This window comes from Octodon degus, unplaced genomic scaffold (assembly GCF_000260255.1).
Source record: "Octodon degus isolate 3935 unplaced genomic scaffold, OctDeg1.0 scaffold00163, whole genome shotgun sequence".
NCBI lineage: Eukaryota > Metazoa > Chordata > Mammalia > Rodentia > Octodontidae > Octodon > Octodon degus.
Window position 1 is genome coordinate 1,144,876 of NW_004524739.1, and position 10,739 is coordinate 1,155,614.

A 10,739-nucleotide genomic window follows, 5' to 3' on the forward strand; every position below is an offset into this window, starting at 1 on the left:
CCTGGTGGGCTGAGCTGGCCACACACACACAATAAAATGTTAAAAAATAAATAAATAAATAAATAAATAAATAAAAATTTAAAAAAAAATCAACATAATATGATATAAGCACTTGTCCTTAATGTTTAGCATTGCTAATCTGTGCAAATACTATATAACTACACATTGCTTAAACATTTCTCTGGAAACCTACATAGGTTTTTTGCTTTTTTTTTTTTAATATTTATTAGGGAAGGGTCTACAGGGTGTTCAGGGTCTAGGATCTAGTAGCAATCCACCTGTTTACAGCCTCCCAAGAGCTGGGATTACAGGCTTGTGCCACCACGCCCAGTCTCAATTGCCATCTTGCCCAGGGGGCGGGGTCTGCATGGCAGGCCAGGGGATCAAATTCCTGAATCCACGGAGCTATTTGGCCGGCCCAGGTTTTAAAATTTTAATATTGAGGATTGAACCCAGAGCCTTTGCACTGAGCTACATTCCCAGCCCATTATTGTTTTATTTTGAGACAGGGACTCACTAGGTTTCAAAGGCTGGACTCAAATTTTCAGTCTTCTTGCCTCGGACCTCCAGAGTTCTAGGATTACTGTACATGACTCAGCTGGTCTTACATTTTTGACTGTTACAAAATCTGTGATGAAAGTACTTCAGTATTTCTCCCTTTTTATCTCCTTGATACAAGGTTTTGTTGTGTAGTTCTGGGTGACCTCCAGTTTACTAAAGGTAAAGGCTAGTCTCAGGCTTCTGAGTGCTGGGATTAGAGGCATGTGCCGTAACACCCACCTTGCTTACTAGCTCTTCCCCATATCCTTCTTTCCTTCTTTTTACATTTTGAGTTTTCTCATGCTAAATTCTCAGGAATGGGGTTACTTTTGTTCTTTCTTTCCTTTTCTTTTCTTTTTTTTTTTTTTTTTTTTTTTTTGGTGGAATCAGGGATTAGAACTCAGGCCCTTGCGCTTGCCAGGGAAGCACTTATTCCACTGAGCCATCTCACCGGCCCCTATTTTTGTTCTTTCTAATCAGAATTGTGTAACACTTCAGTAGCTTCAAGAGGCAATAAGACTAGAGACTAACCTATCAGTATTGAAGAATTTTTTTGTCAGGTTGCGTCTTGGACATGGTCACCATTATATTTCCTTGTCATTCTTCTTAATATATACTAGTTTATTCTGGAGGATATTACAATGGATGCAGATGAAGGCATGTCAAAGACAAGGAATATGGGGAGAGGCGTGGAGCGTGCCTCCCTCACCCTCGGGAACTTCCAGGTGTTCAGCTATCCTGAAGTTGCTGGCTTTCATTCTAATTCTGTTCATCTGTGAATGGGTTGAGCATTCTGTGTAAGTTACTGATTTTGTTTGGGGATGAGCCAGGCTGAGGGTTGAGGATGTGAAGCATAATTGAAAGTTCAGTCTGGCTGCTGCAGATACATAATAGACAAGTGAAATTTGACCTCTGTTGTGCTGTGCACCTTACTCTTATTTTCAGGTTATGCTACCATATTTATATCCAACCCTTCCATTTTCTGGTGAAATGTACCTGATTTCTTCAGTGATTATTCCAGTACTTCCTGTGATCTTGAGTCAGTATCCTTCCAGTCCCTTTTACCTATTTGAGCTCTTCAGCATTATGTATGAAGCAGCACTAGCCCTCCATACATAAAATCACAGGAAATGTCCAGTTTACTGATGGGGCTAGTAAATGATTTAGGGGTAGAACCTGGGCTGTGAAACCACCCAAATCCATCTCCTAAAGCTTGATGATATTTTTTCCTCCAGGTAGTTAAATGTGTATCTTGTGGTCCTGGGTTTGGCTGGAATGTGCAAGTGTCCTGAAAATCCTTCTGTAGCTTTCTTCTGTTGAACCCATTAAGAGAAGATGGCAAAAGTGAACATAACAAGAGATGTCATCCACAGACAGATCAAGGTAAGAAACCCAGACTCTGAATCAGAGCATGAGAGCCTTTCTTCCCTAGAAATTCATTTTATTATTAAAGAAATTGAGGTGTAGACTGTAACTTGCCCAGAGTTACGTAATTAATGGCAGCCCAGGATTAGAATTAAGAACTCTTACCTTCCTGTCTTTGATCCAAGAACATGGAATTCATGAAGAGTTCTCTGTCCAAGTACTTGTGTTTGGGTGCTGAGGTTATGAGTTGAAGGCCATCTGAATCTGTATAACGAGAACCTGTCTCAAGAAAACCAAAAAACAAATAGAATAGGTGCACATCAAATCATGTTGAATTGAATTAATGAAACTGAGTTTGTTTCTGTCCCCAAAGCAAGGAGGAGTCTTGTGAGGTAGGGAAGTCTTGTGAGGTAGGGAAGTCTTGTGTGGTAGGGAAACCATCAGTGTTGTACACGTGCATACATATTCATGTGTTGGGGATTGTGCACAAGAACAAATAAAGCTTCTCATGTTGCTCCAGTTGCTAAGTGGTATACTATGTAATAGAACCTAGGGAATCTTGGTCCCAGGGCCATCCATAGGGTTTTGCATGTGTTTGTTTGTTTTCATTTCATTAGATTAAGGCCCTCAAGAACAGGGACTTTTTTAGAGGCACAATATCAGTAGATTTTTTTTTCCTTTGTATAATTCCCATAACATAGATCCTGTATCTTTTTTTTTTTTTTTTTTTCCTTCACTGAAGATCCAACTCAGGGCCTTGTGCTTACCAGGCAGGTGCTTGTGCCGCCAAGCCATCTCCCTAGCCCTCACAACACAGATCCTAAAGATGAGGGCTACTGTCTCTAACTTAACTATGGAATAATTCCCTATTTGTTGTCCCCAGTTTTTTTCTTTTTTTTTTTCTTCTTTTGTTTCGACCCCATAGCACAGCATCATACTTAATTGTATATTCTACTTTCTTTATTCATGCTGAAATACTGACCAGGAGTAGGGAAAACTGCAAACCAAATATTTTGCTATGTTTTCAAGCTCCTGTTGTGCCCAGAATTGGACTGAATATAGATTAGGTACACAGCAAGCCAGGCATAGTGGCACCTGCCTGTAATCCCAGGGAGGCCAGGCAGGAGGATCAAGTTCAAAGCCAGCCTGGCTACATATGAGTTCAAGGGCAGCTTGAATTGCATAACAAGATTCTGTCTCAAGAAAACAAAAAAACAAAAAGAATAGATGCACATCAAATCATGTTGAGCTGAATTAATGTAACTGTGAGTTTGTTTCTGTCCCCAGGAGCGAGGTGCCCTGAGCTTTGAGCGGCGATATCATGTCACTGACCCCTTTATCCGAAGGCTGGGCCTGGAAGCAGAGCTGCAGGTAAGAGATCCAGTTTGCACCTAGCCTGCTCTCCTATCTTTCTATGCAGGGTCCTCTTGGTATTATTCAAAGTATGGACAGGCTTTTTTCCACAGATCATTCCTCAAGATTACCTTTCCTTTTATTAGGCAATTTTATAGGCAGCTAAATCTGAATCAAGTGTCGTGACTGATTTGACATAGTAATTTTGTTGTTTTTTGAGACAAACTCTTCAGACTGGCCTCAAACTCATGGCAATACTCCTGCCGCAGCCTCTGGTACTGGAATTACAAACGTGCACCACTATGCCTGGTTCAGAAATTTTTTTGTAGCTGTTACTTGCTTTGTGCTTGAAGAAATTTGTTCACTTCCATACCATTTTTACTATTGGTGTGGACAGTAAAGATTCCTGTATACAGGGGCTGGTGAGATGGCTCAGTGGTCTAAAGCACCTACTTAGAACAAGCTTAGCAAAGCACAGGGACCGCGGTTCAATCCCCCAGCACCACATGCCAGCCAGTCCCGCCCCCTGGTGGACTGAGCTGGCCTCCCCACAGATAAAAAAAAAAAAAAAAAAGCTTCCTGTATACAGAAATTTATAGCTTGTTTCATATACATGTCTTTTATGTACTTTCTTGTTTTGTTTTCGGTTTTGGTGGGAATCCGACTCAGGACTTTACTCTTGCCAGGCAGGCACTGGGCTGCCAAGCTATATTCCCTATCCCTGGCCCATGCTCTTGCTTTTTTTGTTTTGTTTGAGGTAGGATCTTGCTATACAGTTTAGGCTGGCCTTGAACTCACTACATAGTCCAGGCTGGCATCAAACTTAGGGCAGTCTTGCCTCAGCCTCTGGCGTGCTGGAATTACAGGCATACACCGACACACCTGGCAAGAAATAGGTATTTCAAACAAACAAAAACAAAACAAAACAAAACAAAGAATCAGAGGTAGACCAAGCACCCTGTCTAGGTTTGCCTGGCTTTTGGTCCAGAAGTTTAGCTTTTTCATTCTGTCTGACAGAGATACTCTGTTAACTCCATTCCCTTTGCTTCCTTATGATCATATTTTGAATCTCCTTTAGCTGTCCTGACTTTGTATAATCTGTAGGTTAAGAATTTTTGTTTTGGTTCCTTTAGGTAAGTATAAGTGATTATATTATTTTAGAAAAGGACTAGAATGTTACTGAATGTTAGCAGTATTATCTTGTGATAAGATTAGAGATGGTTATTGCTTTAATTATAAACATCCAGTTTGAAGTATAAGTAAGTTAATAATGATATGGAAAAATAGAGCAAATCACTTATCTCCTGTAAATTGCTACATAATTGTAATTACTCATTGAATTTTGTATCTTTTCTTAAGTTAACATAATGATCTTTTCATGTTATCAAGTAGAAATCACATTATTCCTTTCCTGTTTTTCTGTTTAGAGAAGTAAAAATATCACAGTAGCCGGGCTTTGTGGCACATACCTGTCCAAGGTGTTTGGGAGGCTGAGGCAAGAAGATAGCAAGTTCAGGGCCAGCCTGGGCAATTTATTTTTTATAATTTTTTGAAGACAGGGTCTCACTATGCAGCTCAGGCTGGCTGTGAACCCACTAGGGAACCCAGGCTGGCCCTGAAATCATGGCTGTCCTCCTGCCTTAGCCTCTTGAGTGTTGGGATTACAGGTATACCCTACCATACACCCAGAGCTAGCAAGACCTGACTAAAGTAAAATGTTTTTTAAAGGGGTGGGGATATAGTCCAGTGATAGAGTGCTTTCCAGGCGTATATACAGCTCTGGGTTCAACCCCTAGTCCTCCACAAAAAAATAAAAGGAGAAATTGGCAGTTGCATACAGTGCTTCTGAGATGTTGATAAGAAGAGGACAAAACGAGGAGAGCAATCTTGACTTCAGTAGTTTCACTGGAGTGGTAAATAAAAGAGCTAGATTGGAGGGGCTAGAAAGTAAATTGAAGGTGAGGGAGCAAGGATAGCGATATAGACAACTCTTGAAAGATTTTTTTTTAACAAAAGGAAGCACACCTGTAATCCCAAGCCTGAGGCAGAAGGACTGCCATGAGTTCGAGGCCAGTCTGGGCTACATAGTGAGTTCAAGATCAGTCTAAACTATAAAGTAAGACCTTTTCTCTAGGGCCTGGGGAGATAGCTCAGTAGAATAAGCACTTGCTTGGCAAGCACAGGGTCCTGAGTTCAATCCTCTGTACCCCCCCCCAAAAAAAAAGACCTGTCTCTAAAGCAACAAAAGAAGCAGAAAAAATAAGAAATAGCTGGATAGGTCTGTGGGCTCAAAAGAGGGATTTGTAAGAATGGGAAGAAATATTAGAGCATGTGTTTTGATGAGAGAGGGAGGGACTGAAAATAACTGACATAGCAAGTTCTAAGAAAGACTGGAGTAGATGAGAATGTTCCTATCATTTCAGGGTCCAGTGGAATTTGGGATCAGGAGAGAGAAATGAACTAGGACAAAAATCTGGAGAGTCCAATAGAGCATGTGCCTATAATCCTACTACTTGTGGGATTGAGGCAAGTGGATCACAAATTCAGGTCTGTTCTCAGCTATTTAGTGAAACCTAGTCTCTAAAAGAAAAGGGCAGGGAGGTATAACTCAGTGGTAGAGCACTTGCCTTCCATTGTGTGTGTATGATAACCTAATTCTAATCACCATTACCAAAATCAGAATATAGGAAAACTTACCTACTACCATAAGGTTCATATCTTTCAATCAATTACAGTTTCAAGTTCTCTGTCTCTCTCAAGTACAGTTATATCTTGGTACTTGACTACTTTGAAACTCCTAACATTTGGTATAAAATTTTTTTCTGACACAAAAATTTTTACATAATGACTACACAACCTACAAGTTGTCAGTATTGATTGCCTTGTGACTTTACTCTTGTAGGCAAATCAGTTTGTCTTGCACTGCCATTTTTTGGTATACAACATGCCTTCTTGAACCAAAGTAATGAGTACCAAGGTTTTAAGTGCTAAGAGATTTTTTTTTTTTTTGGGTCTGGACAGAGGCTGAGGTAGGGGGATACTTAGGATTGAATCTAGTGCCTTGTGCATGCTAGGCAAGCTGTATCACCAAGCTTCTTCGCCACCTTTTTTAAAAATTGCCTTTTGACATGCATGGCGATTGACGAGTGGTGGCATGTGCCTATAATCCCAGCTCTTGGGAGGCTGAAAACAGGAGAATCACTACAAGTCCAGTCTGTGTAATGAGACCCTGTAGACCCTGCACTAAATACATTTTTTAAAAAAAGCTTTTTGAGACAGGTTCTCGCTACATTTTCCAGGCTGGTCTTGAACTTTTGATCTTTTGCCTCAGCATCTGGAGTAGCTGCGATTACAAGTGTGAGGCACCATTAAGAGACTTTGATGTTTTATTTTGTGGTACTAGGGGTTGAATCTAGAGACTTCACACTGAGCTACACCCTAACCCCTCCCCCACCGTTTTTAATTTCTATAATTGGCACAGTGTCTTGCTATGCAGCTAAGACTCATAGTGATCCTCCTGTTTTTAGCCTTCCCACCAAGCCCCTTTCTTATTGTTGATTTTGAGATAGTCTTTTGCTAAGTTGTTAAATTGCCTAGTCTTAGGGTTGAAACTTAAGATCCTCTTGCCTCAGCCTCTTGCAGAGTACTGTGATTATAGGCATACACTCTGATAGCTGGTTTAAAAGATTTTCCTGATGGGACCTGTAGTAATATTAATAATTTAAAAAAAATTAACAATAATGTGTAATTTAAAGTATTAATAGTTGAAGATCTTCATAGTCACCATTTTCAGACTGAGCAGCATATGATCTAACAGAATCATATATACGTGCATAAAAATCCCAGTTACAGATTTGTAACAATACACCAATGAATTTTGTTTTTTTCTTTGGAACTGGGGATAGGACCTACAGCCTTGGGCAGGCCAAGCAGATGCTGTGCACCAGAGCTATATCCCCAGCTTCACAGAATGAGTTCTAATGTAGCAGGGTACCAATAACTGGGTTTTGTGGTTTCAAATTCCACATTGTAAGTCATCTGTTAAAAACCAATTAAAAAAAAAACAATTGCTTAGCTACTGAAGTAGGAATAACCAGTTGGTGGTTAGCCTGGGCAATTTAGCAAGACCCTGTCTCAAAATTTTTTTCTTTTTAATAATGTAATGGTATTCTGGGGCTAAAAATTTAAAGCCAGTGGTCTATAGATTCATGAGAAGGTGGTTTTTTTTTTTTTTTCCTTTGGGGGGGTCAAGTTCAGGCTGCCTTAAGTGCTGCTCCCGTGCGGCTTGTGGAGCTGGGGATCGAACTGCAGTCCTATGTACCTGATTGCATTTGGCCAAGCGGTACTTTAAACCACTGAGTTATCTGTATAGATCCATGAAATATGAGATTGAACGTTACCTGGGAGAAAGCAAGAATGTGAAGAGAACGCCAAACTCAGTACTATGGCGTTTCAGCATTTTTAGATGATCTGTTTTTCTTCTTCCTGTAACCATAGGAGACAGAAGAAATGGTCATTTTTGTCGGAGAACTGGAGGAAAACACAGCAAAGGAAAAGGAGAATTTGAATTGTGTTAATTTTTATAATCTAACTCTGAGACCATTTTTTTTTTTTTTTTAATGTATTTAGTGCAGGGTCTCACTACACAGATTGGACTTGTAGTTATCCTTCCTGTTTCTCAGCCTCTCAAGTGCTGGGATTACAGGTGTGCACTACCATGCCCTCACCATCTCGGCACACCCCAGGGGGTAGGGCCGGCACAGCAGGCCCTGCGTCTGCCTAAGCAGGTGCTTCAAACCGCTGAGCTATCTGGCCCTTCCATCTTGTTTCCTTCTTTACTAGCTTGAGATTGTTGGGGATACTTGTTTGTGACTCCCAAATGGTAATTAAAATACACTGTCACCTGGTGTGATGGCACACACCTATAATCCCAGCTGTGGGGAGGTTGAGGCAGAAGGATCACTGTGAGTTCGAGGCCAGCATTAACTACACAGCAAGACCTTGCCTCCAAAAACCTAAAAAAAATTTAACTTCTGAACCCCATTTTCTCATCTTTTTAATGCCTTAACTATATAAGGAGGAATAGATACGTTAATTTATGTAAAGTACTTAACACAGTGACTAGCTTATTGTAAAATTCAGTAGTATATTACATTCAAATATTAGATGCTATTGTTGAGTTTTGTTGTTTGTTTTATGGTGGTACTGAGCTACATCTCCAACCTTTTTATATTTTTTTATTTTTTTATTAGTATGTGTTTGTAGTACATAATGGTTACATTCACTGTGGGGAGTTGTTACATGGACATAAAACATCTTAATTCTTTTTATTCCCCTTTACCACCCACCATTCCTCCTCCTTTCATCTCTTATCCTTGCCTTTACTGAAAGATCTACCTTCCTGTTTCCTATTACCCCTTATTTTGCTCTTTATTTATACTTTCAGTTTCTCATACAAAGAGAAACCACGAGACATTTAAGTTTGTGTATCTGGCTTATTTCACTGAACATTACGGTCTCAAGTTGCATCTATTTTCCTATAAAGGACTCAACTATGTCCTTTATGGCAAAATAGTACTCCATTAGGCACATTTTCTTTGTCCATTCATCAGTTGCTGGACATATATGCTGCTTCCAATATTTAGCTACTGTGAGTTGTACTGCTGTAAATCTGGGTATGCACAGATCACTGTGATAGGATGTCTAACTCTTTTCAGTGATCTTTTATTTTTTTTTTTGTATTTTAGGGAAAGGTCTACAGGGTGTTCAGGGTCTCACTACGAGATCGGACTCCTAGTGATCCACCTGTTTAAGCCTCCTAAATACTGGGATTACAGGCACGTGCCACCACACCCAGTCTCAATTGCTGTCTCAGCACACCCTTGGGGGCGGGGCTGGCACAGTAGGCCCAGGGATTGAAACCCCTGCCCCTGCACCTGCTTACAGGTGCTTTAATCCACTGAGCTGTTTGGCCTGCCCTAGATGTATTGACTTATGATTTTTTTTTTTTAATTTATTTATTTATGTGTGTGTGTGGCCAGCTCAGCCCACCAGGGGTCGGGGCTGGCTGGCATGTGGTGCTGGGGGATTGAACTGCGGTCCCTGTGCTTTGCTAAGCTTGTTCTAAGTAGGTGCCTTAGACCACTGAGCCATCTCACCAGCCCTTGACTTATGATTGACATGTTATATACACCTACCTGCTGTTGTTGTGCAGAAGCTTTTTAACTTGATGTGATCCCATTTGTTGATTCTGCTCAATGGCATAAGCGTCTTTCTGGCAAGTACAGTGTCCTGAGTTCAATCCCTGGTATGGCAAAGTAAATAAATAAATAAATAAATAAATAAATAAATAAATAGTTGATTATTTTTTAAAAATACATTTTAGTACAAGGTCTACAGGGTCTCACTGTATCGATCAGACTTGTGATCCATCTGTGTTCAGCCTCCCAAACAGCTGGGATTACGGGCATGCGCCACCTCGCCCAGTCTCAATTGCTGGCTCAACCTGCCCCTGTGGGGGTGGGGCAGGGGCTAGAACAGCACGCCATGCCCAGGATTGAACCAGCTTTGTGCTCTGCCTAAACAGGCACTTTAACCCACTGAGCTATTTGGCCAGCCCTTCCATTAGTTGATTTTTTTTTTTTTTTTTTTTCTTTTGCAGAACTGGGGATTGAACTCAGGTCCTTGTGCTTGCCAGGGAAGTGCTTATTCTACTGAGCCATCTCCCTGGCCCATTTGTTGATTCTTGATATTCTTTCTTGTGCCATTGGGGTTCTATTTAGAAAGTCCTGGTCTATGCCTCTATCTTCAAGACTTTTTACTTGTTTTATTTTTCAGTACATTGTTTCTGTTTTAATATTTAGGTCCTTTTTTATTGTAAGACCTTTTTTTTAAATTTTGAGACAAGTTCTTGGTAAGTCTCTAAATTGCCTATGCTGGGTTTGAATGTTCAATCTGCCTGCCCTACTCTCAGAATGCCAGGATTACAAGCATGTACACCACACCCAGTTTGTGTATTCATAGAAAGTTTCCTGAAAAGCCAGTTCCAAGATGCTAATTTGATAGTATCTAACTTTTTAGGGGGAAGGGCACATTGAGTCAAGGTCTCACTATGTAGCCTTTTTGCTGGGCCTAATCCTCCTGCTTCATAGTCCCAAGTGCTGGCATTGTAGGCATGTGTCACCATGCCTGGCTAGCATCTAATTATTTTTAGAATTATTTCTTTCTCTTGTTTTATTTCCCACCATTCTCATATATAGCCCACTTGTTAGTTAACAGTAGTTGCTCTTTGGCATTTCTAAAATGTGTTGACTAAATCAGGGATTACAGGTGATATGCAATCTCAACTACTCAAGAGGCTGAGCCAGGAGGATTAAGTTTAGGAGTTCAGGGCCATCCTGGGCAACAAAGCATGATCCTATCTCTTAAAAAAAATAAAGGGAGGGAGGGAGGGAGCGAGGGAGAGGGAGAGGGAGAGGGAG

The 10,739-nt window shown here is 40.6% G+C and overlaps 1 protein-coding gene across 1 annotated transcript in view; it reads left to right on the top strand.

Annotated features, from left to right (window-relative positions):
• Positions 1 to 10,739, top strand: part of Wdtc1 (WD and tetratricopeptide repeats 1) — a 75,225-nt gene that overhangs the window by 25,184 nt on the left and 39,302 nt on the right. Inside the window, exons 2-3 of the mRNA XM_004642862.2 lie at positions 1,776 to 1,923; positions 3,193 to 3,276. Coding sequence (XP_004642919.1) covers positions 1,876 to 1,923; positions 3,193 to 3,276 — 132 coding nt within the window. The 5' untranslated portion in view covers positions 1,776 to 1,875. The remainder of the gene's footprint in view (positions 1 to 1,775; positions 1,924 to 3,192; positions 3,277 to 10,739) is intronic.